Source organism: Chionomys nivalis, chromosome 9 (genome assembly GCF_950005125.1).
Source record: "Chionomys nivalis chromosome 9, mChiNiv1.1, whole genome shotgun sequence".
Taxonomy (NCBI): domain Eukaryota; kingdom Metazoa; phylum Chordata; class Mammalia; order Rodentia; family Cricetidae; genus Chionomys; species Chionomys nivalis.
Genome location: NC_080094.1, coordinates 4,509,335 through 4,526,006, shown reverse-complemented (window position 1 = coordinate 4,526,006; position 16,672 = coordinate 4,509,335). Strand labels below are relative to the sequence as shown.

At 48.2% G+C, this 16,672-nt stretch overlaps 1 protein-coding gene across 1 annotated transcript; it reads left to right on the top strand.

Annotated features, from left to right (window-relative positions):
- The first annotated feature begins 15,498 nt into the window (after window positions 1–15,498).
- LOC130881613 (neuroendocrine secretory protein 55-like) lies at window positions 15,499–16,670 on the top strand. Its single transcript, XM_057781263.1, has 2 exons — window positions 15,499–15,669; window positions 15,761–16,670. Exon 2 carries the CDS (start codon window positions 15,834–15,836, stop codon window positions 16,668–16,670), a length of 837 nt encoding a protein of 278 aa, XP_057637246.1. The 5' UTR covers window positions 15,499–15,669; window positions 15,761–15,833.
- Window positions 16,671–16,672: the final 2 nt, after the last annotated feature.

Genomic DNA, 16,672 nt, shown 5'->3' with positions numbered 1-16,672 from the left:
CATGAAGATTCAGTAATTAAATGAACATAGAGTCCCCCTGAGGCCTGGGACTCCAAACCGCAGACACTATAAACAGGTCAATAAGAATGAGGGCCTCTGAATCCCCAAGACTGAGGGCAGAGCAGTAAGCAAGTGACATGGTACCACAGGATGCACCATAGGCTTCCGGAGATGAGAGCATGCAAACGGCCTTGTTTTCACACTATCAGTCCTTCCAAGAAGCAAGAGTGAGCTGGGGAGAAGTTTGTACAGCCAAGGAAATGGAAGAAACTCAGGAGGGAAAGAACAGAGCTGAACCTGGGGCCACCTGATACCCACCCAAGGGTCCCTTTCCCCAGCCTCAACCCCTTCTTCTCATTTGCAAGCTCCAGATTCCAGGACCTTCTTGATGATGTCTCTGCTTTTCTATGCCAGGCCAGGCCCTACCCAGTTGGGGTGGAGGGAGGCCCAGGGGCAGACAGCACAGATGTTATGTTGCCATGGTAACTACCTAACTCTGGTACAGGCCAGGTTACTAAGGAGTCACAAAGAAGGAAGTGGGCAGCCATGCTGGCTTATTAAGCCTATCCAAGGCCCCCATGGAAATTCATTCTCTAGTCCCCTGGCCTTCTCTTCTGCAGACACAGTCTGTGTCAATGACCAAGCCCCAGGTCTCCTAGACCAATGACACAGCAAAGTTAAGAGGGCCCAGCCAACAAGTCAGCTGCAGGGTATCTGCCTAGCTCCAAGGGCCCAGTATTCCTAGGATAAGAACAGCTGCGCTGTACTTCAGAAAAGGCAAAGGCTCCCTCTTCAAGATGAGTGACAGGTTTGGGTGACAGCAGGCATCTCAGTGGACCAACAGGGGGCAGTCACCCCTTGCCCATGGCCATCTGTGGTCAGGCGGATGGCGGGTCCAGAAGACCAGAGGTTCCTCTATGTCTTAAGTTACATATCTGAGGATTTTGGTAAAAACCTAGCATTTAAACACTAGTCAATGAGCTATTATTATCCAGACTAAGGAAGGAAGGAAGAAGAAAACTGTGTGGCTGTAACCGCGTATTTAGGTGACTAGGGCGAGGGAGGGGTGGTCTCTAACTCTGCCTTACAATGGTGGGTGTTCAAATATACTATTTATCACCAGGGCTATTGCTGGTAGTTCTTTCTGAGGCCCAGAGCTTGGTTGGTCTCACTTTGAACCCACTCAGATTCTTGCCTGGAGTTCTAGAGAAGAAAACAGGGTACTGAGTTTAGCATTCATTTCTCCTTAACACCAGAACAGGGTCCGATCCATAGGCTTTCTCCCTGACCCCATCCATCCCTGAGAGCTCTACCCTCTCCACTCCATCCTGTTCTGTCTGCCCTCAGACCCCACACTTGCTTCAGTGTTCCTCACCTGTCCCTGGTACCTCCGGCTTATTCGTTATTCACAGGTTAGGCAGTGCCCAGGCCCTAATCCTGCCCCATTCTCCTGACCATATCTAGGCATAGCAAAAGTGTCCTCCAAATCCCATCGCTCCAGCCTGCTGCCAACCGAGCTGCCATTTGGCCTATGACATTTAAAACCACCTGCCTCCCCTTGCCACATAGGACCCAATACTCCCAGTTGCTTGGACACTGCTGGATTGCTTGGCTCCACATGCCTGGCTCCCAGCACACTTGCTTGCTGACCTACAGCTCAGGCCATTCAACCCTTTTTCAGTCAGCCTATCTTAATTTGGCTCCTTCACCCCATGGATGGCCCCACATTCCTGCCCCTATAAGGAAAAGTCAAGCAGGGGACTAGGGGCGTTTTGAGCGGCAGGACAAGGTGCGGGCCATCTGTATGCCTGTGACATGGGAGCACATGCCTAGAGCATGGTGTGATGTCCGCCACAGCTGTCCCCTTCTCCTTGGCTTCCAACCCCAGTGGGCCCCATGGCCCTGCTATTAATATAATACAAAGAGGCCTAGCAGCTGGCTCAGCCGAACTCTTTCCACAGGCAGTGACAACTGTCATCATGTAGACTCCAAATGTCCCCACCATACATTCTTCCAAAAAGAGCACAGCTGAATCTGTCTGGATGCCTGCTCCTGAAGATGTGCTGACTGGCCCTGACAAAAACAGACTAATTTCTCCAAATTCTTTCAAGGGGTTCCCAATGCAAGAAGTAGTTGTAAGGAAGTCCTGGGGCTGACAACGGCCTAAGGGCCCAAGGTAGTGCCCAACCCAGTTGAGTGGCACGTGTCACCAAGCACAGGAGAAAGCTGTTTGAAAGTTCCCTATTGGCTCTCTGCAAGGAAAAGAAGACGGCTTCTTCCTCTCACCCAAAGAACCAGGAAGGAGCAACAACCATAAACTGAGAACAGGAAAGTCACTGCTGTCCAACACTGCCAGGCAAGCTTTGTGCATTCTGGGCCCACCTGCAGGGCTCCAGGAGAGGAAGGGGTGCCGGTCAGCAGAGGCAGAAAGGTGGACATGCAGATGGCTACCATAGCCACACTCAGGCTGTTGATCTCACCTCCACTTGGGTGAATTTAAAAACTTCCTTAACAAGCTTAAACGTTGCACATGGTAACAGGATTCTAGAAACCCTAAGAGAGACCCGTGCACAGAGGCCTTTCCTGGGCAACCTCTTGATTTATGGAGAGAAGAGAAGAATCAAGTCCCCACCCTACCTACTCCCCAGATAACCCAAGATGGCTCCAACTAACCCAGACCTGAAGGCACAGGCTGAATATACACTTTAAAATTTTAGCATTGGGGGCAGAGTGATGGTGGCTCAATAGTACAGCATTTGCCTCATATGCCTGAGACCCTTGATTCTATCTCTGGCACTGGGAGCAAGAAGAGAGAGAGAGAGAGAGAGAGAGAGAGAGAGAGAGAGAGAGAGAGAGAGCGAGCCTAGCATTTAAAAATACTATCATGAGTCCCTGTGACTTGGGGACTAGGTCTAGTCAGGTGTATGTCCTGCTCGCTGTGAATAGTTCTAGTCCCTCATGCAGGCATGACTGGCTCTCTGTGCAAGGAGTCCTGGGCCATAAGACAAATCAGTATCTTTAGGCAAATCTTCTTGGCATCACAGACAAACAACATAGAGTGAAAGAAGTCTGCCTCCTTCCACCTGAATCCTGAAAACCCAAAGGGCCTTGAGGACAGATGCCATCCTACGAGACTGGTGAGACCCTGGCCAGAAGCAGAGCTGGCCCTGGCACACGGTACTCTGGGAAGCAGCTCACTGGAGCCTGAGAGCAAGGGAAAGCTCTTATGATGAGGCTGCTTTGTCTGCAATGCAAACATGCACAGTGACAGCAAATGTCACATCCAAGTCCCTCAAGACAATGACTTCTGTCCGTGTATTATTAGGAGGCAAATGTCAAGGAAGGAAAATAGGCCCAAGTCATTTCTCCTGGTTGCAATTACACTTATTGGAAAGGGAGCCCTTCCTCCTCCCCAGTGCAAACTACCTGATCACACACTCACAACTGGCCGAAAGTTGGAGGAAGGCTGGTGAGACAGTTCTGCCAGCATCGGGGCTTACTGTTAAGCTTCACAACCTGAGCTCCATTCCTAGAACCCACAAACTGTCTGCCCTTTGACCTCTGTACATGTGCACACCCACATACACAAATAAATGATGAAAGAAAGAGTAAAGGAGCCATGGGCGAGCAAAGTCACTCTCTGGTAAATGCATTAAGAGTAATAAGATAACATTATATTCTCTATTTTCTCTACACCGTCACATGGCATTTATAAAGTAGCCCCACTTACACTGTGACTAACTCAGAAGTGTCTGGGGAGAGGCAGCGGGGTGGGGCTGGAGACAGGAACCTTGATGCCTAAAGTGAGGAGCATTCTTTTAATTATGGCCGTTCCTAGCTTCCAATGTCTAGATCCAGGATTAGCAGGGGAAGTCTCCTCTGGGCTCCAGTGCTATCACAGGAGGAAGGTGTGATACAAGCCTATGCAGAGCACTGTTAAGGGTGCTGCAGGGGTCACCACCAAGACTAGAGGAAAGGAAATGAACCCACAAGCTGGAGTGTAGCTGCCACTGTCACCCCCTTCCCCAGAAGGAACACCCTCCACCACCCTGCCCATGTCTTCCCCTCCCTTTTTCTTCACAGCAAAGCTCTGAAATCCAAGCTGCACACTTTTAACACTTCTCTGTGGCTAAAGAGTGATTAAACCCAGGTCACACCGGCCCCACAGGCAAAGCAAACAACCCCAGCCCTCTCCCACGCAGACTGGGCACAGAGGTGAGCATTAGCTCTGCATGGCACTGTGGGGTTATTAGATGGTACATATCATTTAGACAACTGTATGTCCCTGGGAGAGCTTCTGGTCTGCCATGGGTTCATGGGGCAGACATCTTGAGAGAATGCAGGCGCTCGTCTTTCTTGCACCTCAATTCCACAGTTTGCGGCGCAGTTTAAGTAATAACTGGTGCTTTTAGAGCTGGACATAGATTTTGAATTGCCAGCAGAAAAAGAATGTCACTAAACTACATTAGTTTTCACTTTGGCCATGTCCTTCAGGCTGTCGTGTGGACTTGGCTAGGCCTGACTACCCAGGGCATGGTATGGTTCTATTTCTAGCCTCCAAGGCACTTCTAGCTCCTGCTTCCTTCAATAAGGAGTCAGTGGGATGCCAGTTCTAAAGTGATCAAGAAAGGAATGTGGAACTATGAACTATCCATTTGGTTGTGGAGAAAAAATAGATCTGATATCAAGAGGGTTGGCATGTGAGCCTGGGCTTACTTTCCGTCTCCACTCGAAGGCTCTTCACCTGGTGCATGCAAGCTTGAGACAGAGCTCAGACTAGGAAGACAGCCTACAAGCTGGTTCTCCCTGCTTGTGTTCTTATGGGTAAACTAAGGGCAGCTAAGACTTGATCTTTCTGGTCCCTTCCATTTCTAGAACTTCTGTGAAAGTCCAAGAAGCTAGATCCAATGTGGAGCGCCCCTTGGGGTGGCTCCTTGGCACTAGGTTTCCTCTACGTCCATCACAGCATCTCCATTGAGGGCCAGATTCAGACATCTCTGCATCATCTGATGCCTTTTCCTATGGGGCCAAAGAGTACTACTTCTAGACCCCCAGGCTAAGACAGGAGGATACTCAGCATGTGGGAGCATGAGACGCAATGTTATCACACACATAGCTGTGCTCCCCATTTCTTTTGCTCAATGAAAGGGTCACACATCCCCCTTGGCACATCCATGTTGTCCCCAAGTCTTGTGATTGTTACCACCACCCATTTTATATATTTCTATAGTTAACTCTCTTGGCTACACCTACTCTGGTTTTCCATTTTACTTCCCAATCCTGATACCAGAGCTTTCTAACAAACTTGATTAGGCACCTCCTGGTCACCAGGGTAAGTAAGGGCGTCAACCAATGAAGACCATTCAACATGGCCTCCACCCCCGACTCAACCCTATGTTCTACAGCTCTGCTGACTGCCCTATCCCTTCTGCTGGGACTGACTGTTGCATCAGTCTCAGCTAAGTGTTCAAGGACACCTTCCCAGGAAAGCATCCCCTGACACATCCAAGTACAGGATAGTTTTCAACACTGTGTGCTCTGAATACAGAAGAGTTCCTTTCCAGGGCTCTCTGGCTCCTTGCAAAGGAGCCCCTCTGCAGTGTGATGCCCACTGCATGGAGAGGAGAGGCAGTGTCTGCTTTAGCTCACAGGCATCCAACCTCAAACTGGCTCTTCTGTACTCTATTGCCTCAGTCCTGTCTAAAACAAAACAAAACAAAACCAAAACCTCACTCAAAGAAAATAATGGGTGTATTTCATATAGACAACCCAATGTGTCAGCATCTGACTTCCTGCCTGAAGTCACTGAATTCCTTCCTCTACTCTTGACCTTTCCCACCATTGCCACCATCAATACCACCACCTTTATTGGTGCCATCACCATTAACACCAACTACCTAACACTGAGAAAACAAAACACAATACAGCTGTGGAGAAAAAGCTCTTTAAAATAAGCAGAAGGAGCTGTGCCCTTGCCTTCTCATTGGCGACATCCCCTCTTTCTTTCATATAACATAGTGAGCCATAAATGAAGGGTGAAGAAATTGGGGGGAGGGACAAAAACAGGAGCCTAATTAAACTACTAACTAGGGCAGTGGTTCCCAATATTCCTAACTCTGTGACTCTTTAATAGTCCTTCATGTTGTGGTGACCCCCCCACCATAAAATTATTTCTGCTGAGTCGGACGGTGGTGGTGCACACCTTTAATCCCAGCACTCGGGAGGCAGAGGCAGGCGGATCTCTGGGAGTTCAAGGCCTGGTCTACAAGAGCTAGTTCCGGGACAGGCACCAAAGCTACAGAGAGACCCTGTCTCGAAAACAAAACAAAAAAATAAATAAATAAAATATTTTTGCTGTTACCTTATATTATAAATTATAATGCAAATTTCTGTTTTCTAATGTTCTTAAGTGATCCCTGGGAAAGGGTTGTTAACTCCCAAAGTGGTCATAATCCATAGGTTGGGAACTGATAGAACAATCTAGAAAAATAAAAGCAAAATAATTCTCGAGTAAAAGCAGCCCAGATTTACCAAAGATTTGAATTCCAAAGTCCAAGATGGCACTCAGCAAGTTCTGGATTTGTAGACTTCAGATTAAAATTTCAAATGAAATGTGTGGTGCTAGGGAAAATAAGATTCCCTGAAAAACAAAAAATTATCTTAAAAAAAAAAAGACTCTTGCAAGAGTTGTAGGGCAATTTGGAGATGTTTGTCTCCGGTTTCATCCTTGGTATTTGTCACTGCAGCACAGCTGCCATGGTTTGTATGAGTTTGTGTGTGCTGCTGTGTTTTATAGTGTTGGTAGTTCTCAGAGTTGTCTGGTGGGCTTTTAAGGCCCTCTGTGTAGAGTCATAGCATCTACAAACAAAACTTTGACTTCTTCCTATGAGTGATGCACCTGTTTGTTCTCTGGTCTCAGTGTTCTAACTAAGATTTTACATACCATACCAAATAAAGGCAGAAGCAGGGGGCACCCCTATGTTGTGTTAGATTTTAATGGAAATAATAGGAATTTTCCCCACTTATAATGTTGGCTACAGGTCTGCCATATATGGCCTTTATTATGTCAAGCAACGTTCCTCCTACTCCAAGTTTCTTCAGGACTTTTATTCTAAAGGGATGTTGGAGCTTACACAAATCTTTTCTGCATTGTTTCAAATGACCTCATGAGTTCGTTTACATGACATGTCACATTTATAGATCTCTGTGTGTTGAGTTATCCCTGCTTCCCTGGAATGAAACCTATTGTCATTGTGATGAGGTATCCTTTTGATCTTTTCTTGAATCTGGTTGGAAATTTTAAAAAATTTATTTATGCGTTATGTGTATGGGGTGTGCCTGTGCCATGACTAATGGAGGAAGGATCACACAAGGATGAATTCAGCTCTTTCCTTTCAATATGTAGGTGGGTGGATGGGTATGTCCCCAGGCTGGGCAACAAGCTTATATCCATTGAGCCATCCCATGAGTCCTTGCAAATATCTTTTTGGACATTTTTACAACCATGTAAAATGGGTGTATAATCTGCATGTGTGTTTTCAGCTTTGGCATCTCAATAATACTGGTTTCTTAAAGAGTTTGGAAATGTTCCTCCCTTCCTGTTGTATGGAGGAATTTGAGACGTGCTGGTCTTGGGTCCTCTGAGAAGGCCTGGTAAAATTCCCCAGTGAACTCATCTGAGCCTAGACTATTTTAGTCATGTGACTGTTTTTATTACACACCAGCATCACTACTCACTATAGATTTGCTTAAATTATTTATCTCATTTGAGTTTAATAGTGGTCAGTCACATGCACTAGAAATCAAGATTTCTTTTTGAACTCAAAAAGGAAATTCAAAATCAATTACTTTAGATTTTCCAGATGGGTGGAATATATGTATTTAAGCCATGCACACGTGGTTTGCGGATTCCTCACTTCTGCTCTGCTGTCTACACCGTCATATCTAAATTTATTAATTGGATCGTCTATCCCTTTCTTTTGGTCAGTTTGGTTAAAGGCTTGCCAATCTTACTCAAAAACTAGCCCTTTGTTTTTCTGCCCCAATGTAACTGTTTCTGGGCTACTCATTCTGGTTATTAACTGTTCATCTTTGCCTAAGGCCCTGACATGCATCACAGAGCTATTCATTCAGAATTTCCAGGATCCTTTTTAAACATCTATCTATCTATCTATCTATCTATCTATCTATCTATCTATCTATCTACCTACCTACCTACCTACCTACCTACCTACCTATCTAATCTATCGTGTGTACACACACACACACACATATGTGCAGAGGTCAGAGGACAACTTGGCCACATGGGTTCTGGAACTGAAGTCAGACTGAGCCACCTTGCTGTTCCTTAAGGAGGTGCTGAACTGTAAACTCTTTCTTAAAACTGCATCATTGGTGCCAGTGATTGGGTTTGTTGTGTTTTTATCCACTTGCTTCTAGGAGTTTCTTAATTTCTTCTTTAGTCCTCTCCCACTTGTCTATCACCCAGAAGTGCGCTGTCTGGTCTCCGGAGACTGTGAATGTCTATAGTTTCACCTGCTAATTAGCAGTTTGACACCATCAGCAGACGCAACACAGGAATTCCATTAGTTCCTACATTCGGTAAGGTTCTTTTTGTGCCCTAACATCAGCTTGATTTTAAATTATTGGGGGAGTGGTAAAATTCAGTTTGATTTTTAAAACATTTCCTGCTTATTTTTAAAATATCTAAAAACTTAAAGCAAAACTAATACTCCCATACAAACTTCTAATTATCATTTCCTGTCCTTCTAAAAAGGAAAAACAAAAAAAACAAAAACAAAATCCCAAAAGGTGGGAGGTTTGTGTGGCCCCAGTCAGGTGAGCACCTTCCCCAACTCAGTTGGAGTGGTGAGAGCTCAAGGGAGAGTCCTCACCCCTCAGACCAGCGCTGGGCAAGCTGTGCAGGAGCTGAGCCCTCCACCCTCCCCTCCAGAAGTCAGCTGAGCATGCACCGGGGAGCCACTGGGGGCCTCATCAATCAGCCCATTCTGGAAATAGCAGAATCTAAGGAAACTATACAGAAATCAACATCATCCCATGAACATGTTATCAACAGCCTGGAAACCTAATGAAAAACAGCCAGCCCGTTCACAGAACAACCCTAATGAAAACAGCCAGCCCGTTCACAGAACAACCCTAATGAAAACAGCCAGCCTGTTCACAGAACAACCCTATGAAAACAGCCAGCCTGTTCACAGAACAACCCTATGAAAACAGCCAGTCCGTTCACAGAACAACCCTAATGAAAACAGCCAGCCCGTTCACAGAACACAACGCATCAAACGCCTGAGAAACCTACCTATGCCACCTCTTCAAGGATCAGATACCACATTTTACATTCAAATTGTACAAAGAAAATAAAAGCCCTTAATGCGGGAAAGATCTGAATAAGTGAAGAGACTCCAGGCTGAAGACCACAGCGCTCCTCATTTAATTTACGACTTTATGCAGTTCCAGGCAAAACATCACAAGGTTATTACAGAACTTGATAAAAATGGTTTTTAAATTTGTATAGGAAAATAAATGGGCAAAACTATCAGAGAGCTAGGAATCAGTATCTGGGAGGAAGGCACAGGCCCTGGCAGGTCTTAAAACAACGATTACCTGGCTATAAACCAACTGAGGGAAGCATCAGGAAGACGTACAATTTAACAAACTCAATAGGAATAAAACAGATCACAATAAAAAAGTGCAGACCACACGATGCATCAACACTCAGAGGGCTGAAATGTCCTTCAAAGCCTCTTAGCCCCGGCAGACAGCAAGGCTGTCTTTCTCTTTTTCATAACAGAGATCAGAACATTTCAAACGGACAAGATGGAGACTTCCTGACCCTGGGGAAAAGCAGTCTTTCTTAATTTCCAATCTCCCAAGGTCCATCTCAAGCTCTTCGTTCCTGGAGCACTGACAATCAAAAGCAGGCCAAGGCAGCTAGTTAAACCCACATTGTTCTCTAATTATGCATCCAGTGTGCAGGAGGGAGGCTGCGCAGGCTGGTCTCCTGCCTGCACTGTCACCCCTGTCAGGTGGACACCCAGTAGGCACCATGGAGCCTTCCTATGGGACAGTGGCTAGCACCCACCCAGGGTTTCTGTCTTTTCCTCCTTTCATCACAGACAATAGATGGGCCAGGAGGGAAGCCATGGCCAACACGAGAGGCCTATAATTAATGGAGGTTTTTATTAATTAAGTTATAAGGTAATAGCAGAGAGGGCTGGGATCACTTCATTTCTGGTCCAAAGACCTACATTTTAGTCTTCTAAGGAAGGCTTCATTGTATGCCATGCCAAGTCCTCATGGGTCCCACTAGGAATCACGTCACCTTAACATTGTACATTAGTGACCCAGTTCAACAACTCAGTGTGTTGCACAGAGAAAGGTGGCCATTGGAAGGACAAAGGCAGGTTAAAGGGAGCCTGGCATAGATCGCACACCTACAAGCATGCCTGTGCAGAACCCTTGGGGGCACAAGGCAGGATAGGATGTCTACTGCTTTTGAAAAACAAAACCAAGTGAAAAATAATAAACAAATACCTCAGAATCCTCTTTAACTCAGAGTAAGCCCTGTGCATGAGGCCCATCTTGTCCAGTTATCAGGACCGGCTGGTTACAGAGCGCAGACTTATTTGCCTGAAGAAAATTGCCTCACTTCTCCACTTCACTCTGTACATATAGGAAAAGTCCCCACCTGCCACAGCCTCAGAACTAGACACGTGAGACTGGTCTAATCATAGATGGAAGAGCTCAAGCTGAAGGAGCATGAGCCTGAACCATGATACCACATGGTTTTCTCTGGACTGGAGGCTTCCCCCTTGCTCCCTAGCTTCCCCTCCCCACCCCCACGTCTGAAAACTGAGTCAGAACCCCATGCAAGATGAAAAACCACTCTCAGGCTCTCTGTCTGTGCTGGTGGTTGATGTTGGGGTGGGGGTAGGGCACTGAGATACTCAGGAAAGTTGAACAAAGGCATGGCTGGGAGACAAGGGCCTTCTGGACAACCAGATCCCTAGCAACCAGCAATATTTCCACCCCAAGACACCAGTTCCAGGCAGAAGTTGGGGCAGAAGACATTCAAAACCAGAGGCCTCTGAGCTAGTGATTTCTTACACTGATGTTTCAGCTAGAAGCGTAGGCAAGCTAACTCTAACTCTACGCTGGGATGTGGGTAAAGCCCACTCCTGACATCTGCAGCGGAAAGCAAGGCTCATAAGCTCCAGGGACAAGACCCAAATCACTGATTTCATGGAAGAGAGAAAGACATAAGGAACTGTGTGTGTTGATCTGCATAAAGCAGAAGGTAAGAAGGGGCAACTTTAAGTCTCCTCAGGGTTGCTGTGTCCAGCTCTGACCCCATCCTCTTCCCAACAGAGCAGTCCAGATGAACTCTATAGTGGTCAGGACAGAACCCTAAAGTTTGCTATTTCTCCTTGTTGTTTCCTTTTGGCTCCAGCTGGCCTTTCCCCCTAAATCACAAGATCAGGAGTTTGGAGCTTTCATGATTTCTCCTGGTGAGAGCCAGTGGAGATCAGAGAGCTTGAGTAACAGCAAAATAGCACCCCAGAGAGAGGAACCCAATGTTCCCCCATTGTGTCTAGTCCCCTTGGAGGACAGGAGGGAGGGGCCCTGTGCCAAATTCCCAGTGGGGTTGAGCCTTCCTGACTGACTGCCACAGTGAGGGGTGGGGCGCACTTCAAAGTCCCTCAATTCATCTCTCTCCAAAGGAGAGTCTGAAAAGCCCTCCATCTCCAAAAATAGTCCTTTCCAGCGACTGTCCAAAACATGCTCAAGAGAGACCGGACCACTTGCCAGGCAGAGCAGAACCCAGGCTCATCTTGGAGAATGTGCTGGTGCCTGTAGGACCTCTGACAACAGCCTGCAAGCCTTTACAGATTCACATGACTCACCTGTTGCCCAGAGCAACAAGCACATTTGCCTTGCACATGGGAACAGGTAGAATGGAATCAATCTTTTTATGAGTTTGAGGGAAAAAAAAAATCTTGGTTGGACTAGGTCTTAAAAGACAAATGGAGACTAACAGTCAGCCCTGGCCCCAGAAACTGGAAGAACTCTACCTGTGACTCCAAGTCTGGCTCTCAGCCTCCCTGCCCTTCTCATTCACGAGGGTAGAATTTGTTACTCTGAGCCCACTGGTAGTCTGTTAATATCGGGGGGCATCTCATATTGATCTGCATTTTGCTGGATGGCAGGAATTGTTCATCCTCATTTACTTCGATCTCCGCACAATGCCAGGAATAGTGTCTTGGTCATAGAAGTGACTCAATTTGTGATTGCTAAATAGCCAATTTCATTTGTAATTTCCGAGACAGCTCCAGGAGGGGAGGCAAAGAAGGCCAATGTAATTAATAGATGGACCTGACTAATGTCTTTGCTCCAGAAAGGGAGTGTTGTAGAGCAAAGAGCCTCAGAGGCCTGCCGGCGTAGAGGAGCCAAGACAGGCCACTGGGGCCATTGGTGCTTACCTGGATTGTCTCACGGCTGCCAAACACTCCATTCTGTCACCAAGCAGCAGGCATCTTCAAAGTCTTCTGAAACAGAAGCAAAATGGAAGGTTTGAGACCCCAACCCTTCTCTTATAGCCTTCCCCACCCCACTCCCGGGAGGGAACAACATCTAAAGAAGGTTGCTGTCGAGCACCATGGAAACATCTCCAGAACATGGTCATCTGTCCTTTGTGGAGGGCATTCCACTTCAGAGCCCTGACTGCTAGAATATTCCTTCTTGGGCTGCAGCCTTCTATAAACGCCACCCTCTGGAGCTATGGAAAGGGACTCTGAAGCCTCTTCCACAGGACAATCCTCTTCACAACACATCTAAATAAAACCCCACTGTATGATACTCTAATGAGCTGGAATCTGTTTTCTTGTACAGCTGGTTTAGGAGCCTGCTTCTGGCAGAGCATGCAGGTAATATATGAACACACTTTATTTATCAGCAGACACAGAGAGAGCCCTTGCTCTTAGTCTGATAACAACCGAGGTCGTTCATCACCCACTTGGTCCCTTTTGAAATTCACTCTGCAGCAAACACTTTTTAAAGTCATGCACATAATACATTTTAAAGAGCATTTTCTGTGCAGATCCATTTGCTCGACCTCAGCACTAAGTGCAAGATGGAACTGTCTTCAGCGCAGCCCCTGTTCCTCCTGGAATCGGTGCTGAACACATGCTGAAATGAATTTGTAACTATACATACCTAAAACCAGGGCTTGAAAATGTAATGTTTTGTTAAATGCCCATTGACTGATTAAAATGCATCTTGCAAAGAAAGAGCATTGCTAATGCAGAATCCTAGTCCAAAAATATGTATTATGTAATGCATATTTTTTAATAATGCAGGCAATCTCAGTGTATTGGTATTAGTGAATTGGCTTTGGGCTGCCATCTCTGTTACAGGCATAAAGCACTCCATCTGAAAAATGAGGCACTTTCCTCCATACGTTAAAGAACCATAACCCATATAACCCCCCTCACTGCTGAAAGCTGCCATCAGTTTCCATCAAAAGGGCATTTACCAGCACCCACACAGCCTGCAGCGCTCCCTCAATGTGCCTTAAAATCAGCTTGACCAATGTCTCTGTGCACCAAACGCTCGCTGGCATAGCTGTGCTAACTGAAAACCTGGGATAGGCATGTGGAAGTGGTCAGATCCCTCAGACATCCCCCACCAGGCAGGAAAGGGGATCTTAGGTCTCAAAATTCAGCAACCCAGAGCAGGGTCTCCCAGGCAGTACCCTAGAGTCAGCAGGGCACAGCTGGAACACAGCCACACGCTGTTTCCAAGCTTTGCTAAACCAACCCTCTCTACCAGAGCAGTTAGCACTTCAGGGCTAACAACATACCAACTCCTGGACCACAAGATGCAGTACAGACACAACCAAAGGACAGAAACAAAATCCGCAACCCATCCAGCAGTGGCTGGGCTCTTCCTAAGCCCTTCATTAGAGCATCTGGATGCTTTAATGCAGTCTGGTGCTGAGGGTGTGAGGGTAAGTGACCCATGGACAGCACTAGCTTAGGACATGACTGAGAATTCCACCTCCAGGAAGGAATCCTGGGGGAGCAGAGTCTAGAGAGGCAGCAGAACCTCTTCTTTGAATTTCTTCACAAGGACTCAAGAAAAGAAAACAAACAAAACAAAACAAAACAAAAAAAAAAAAACAAAAACAGCCCAACCTGTGACATGTGTCCCATGTAAAATAACCCTCCCGGGACTTTATGCATTCCTTAAACACAGCTCTGTTTGTCTCTGTGGCCAAAACAAAACAAAACAAAAAAAAACCCTTCACATTTAACTAACAGCAAGGCAAGATAAACGAACCCCCCCCACCCCACCCCAGCAGCGGTCATACACAGGTGGAACCTGAAAACTTCCCACTTCCCACCACAGGGATCTGTGATCCGTCCCTCCCGGACTTACCTAATTCATCAGGTTTTCCCGGGCTGCGGAGACCAATACCACGATCTAGTGGTCTCTGGCCGCCCCCTAGCCATGATGTTCTGGCTGATGCACCTGCTTTTCCCATGTAAGATCTCAGCTGGATGAAGTCACGATGCTGAAAGAATGAGTTGAAGCTCTGGTTAAGGTACATTAACCCCCTCAACAACCTTCCTCTAATCCAAGACCCGCTGGGGTTCGCCGCTGTATTCAGCACCTAGAACAGAGCCCCGCCTGTGCTGGAACTCAAGTTCGGTGGTGGTTGAACCCTCTCAGCTGAAATCTATCAGTTTGCGCTCAGTAACTACCCTAAAAAACCCGCCCAAGAGTAATGGCTGTAGGGCCTTCTCCTGGTCGCTGTGGGCTTCCTACGGTCTTCCAGCACACCCCAGTGAAGCAGAGTTCACCATCAGCTAGACGTCGCCCCGCAAACTCCCACCTCTACAGCTGCAGGGGACTTTCTTGAGCTACGGCTTGTTTGTCGACGGGGTGACTACTTTTTGGAAGCTGTTCTAATTACAGTTACTGTAACAGCCCCGACAAAATGTCGTGATTAATGACTACTTGAGGTTCCGATCCCTCAAACCATCAAGCCCTTGGAGAATACCTGGTATTGGGTCATTAAAACTCATGTACGAACCCTCATTCTAGAGAATGTTCGCAATTTTGCGTCCTGGTTTTCAGTTGTCCAAGGAGAAGTTGGGGAGTGGGATAAATCCCGCAAGAAATCCACAATCAGCTTCGAGACTGCTAACCTGTAGCTATCTTGCTTGCTTCGCTCATTAGAACTGACTACCATCCGCCCCCCCCACCCAAACGCCGATGCTTTGGCCAAATCCTCTCAAACAAGGTTCCCGCCTGCCACCTGCCGGCCCACTAGGGTCTGCGCCACAGGCTATGCGCCACCACGCATCTAGCGGGGAGGCACCCCCACCTTCCTACTGCACATGCCCGGCAGAAGTCCGCGCAACTTTATAGGGCCACACTGCCCCATCTCGCCTCAGTCTCCTCTATCCTCTCCCTGATGAGAGGACCAGTGGAGGCACCTCTCGGAGTCTTAGACTTAAGAGTCTGAGACTTAGCGAGAGGAGCCCGGAGGAGACAACCCTTCTCTGTCCTTTACCTATCCCTTTCTTTTACTTACAGACGCAAGCTGAGGCGTGGAGCTGTAGAAAGTTCGTAGTGGTCGGGAAGGTAGGTACATCTTTTCTTTTCTCCCCGAGGTGAAACTGGGGTCTCCGGACCCAGCTTCTCACCTCATAAGGTTCATCCTTTTCGGCTCCAGCTGTTCTTGCGCAGTGGGGCCACTCTCTGCAGAGCCAGAGGGTGAGTCGGCTTCCCATTGAGCACCTAGGAGAATGGATCGCAGGTCCCGGGCTCAGCAGTGGCGCCGAGCTCGCCATAATTACAACGACCTGTGCCCGCCCATCGGCCGCCGGGCCGCCACCGCGCTCCTCTGGCTCTCCTGCTCCATCGCTCTCCTCCGCGCCCTAGCCACTTCCAACGCCCGTGCCCAGCAGCGTGCTGCCCAGCGTCGGAGCTTCCTTAACGCCCACCACCGCTCCGCCGCTGCCGCCGCTGCTGCGCAGGTACTCCCCGAGTCCCCTGAATCCGAGTCTGACCACGAGCACGAGGAGCCAGCGCCTGAGCTAGCCCGCCCTGAGTGCCTGGAGTACCCTGACACCGACTACGAGACAGATTCGGAGACCGAGTCCGAGACCGAGTCCGAGACCGAGACTGAGACGGAGACTGAGACCGAGACCGAGTCGGAGACCGAGTCGGAGACCGAGTCCGAATCTGATATCGAGTCCGAGTCCGAATTAGAGAGCGAATCTGATACCGCCCCCGCAACTGAGCCTGAGACCGAGCCCGAGGACGAACGCGGCCCCCGGGGTGCCACCTTCAACCAGTCTCTCACCCAGCGCCTGCACGCTCTGAAGTTGCAGAGCGCCGACGCCTCCCAGAGTCATTCGCAGCCCACCACTCAGGAGCCCGAGAGCGCAAGCGAGGGGGAGGAGCCCCAGCGCGAGCCCTTAGACGAGGATCCTCGGGACCCCGAGGAGTCAGAGGAACGCAAGGAGGAGGAGGCCAGGCAGCCCCGCCGCTGCAAGACCAGGAAGCCCGCCCGCCGCCGCCGCGACCAGTCCCCGGAGTCCCCTCCCAGAAAGGGGCCCATCCCCATCCGGCGTCACTAATG

Coding starts and splice junctions, on each gene's coding strand:
- LOC130881613 (XM_057781263.1), top strand. CDS start 15,834: ATGGATCGCAGGTCCCGGGCTCAGCAGTGGCGCCGAGCTCGCCATAAT.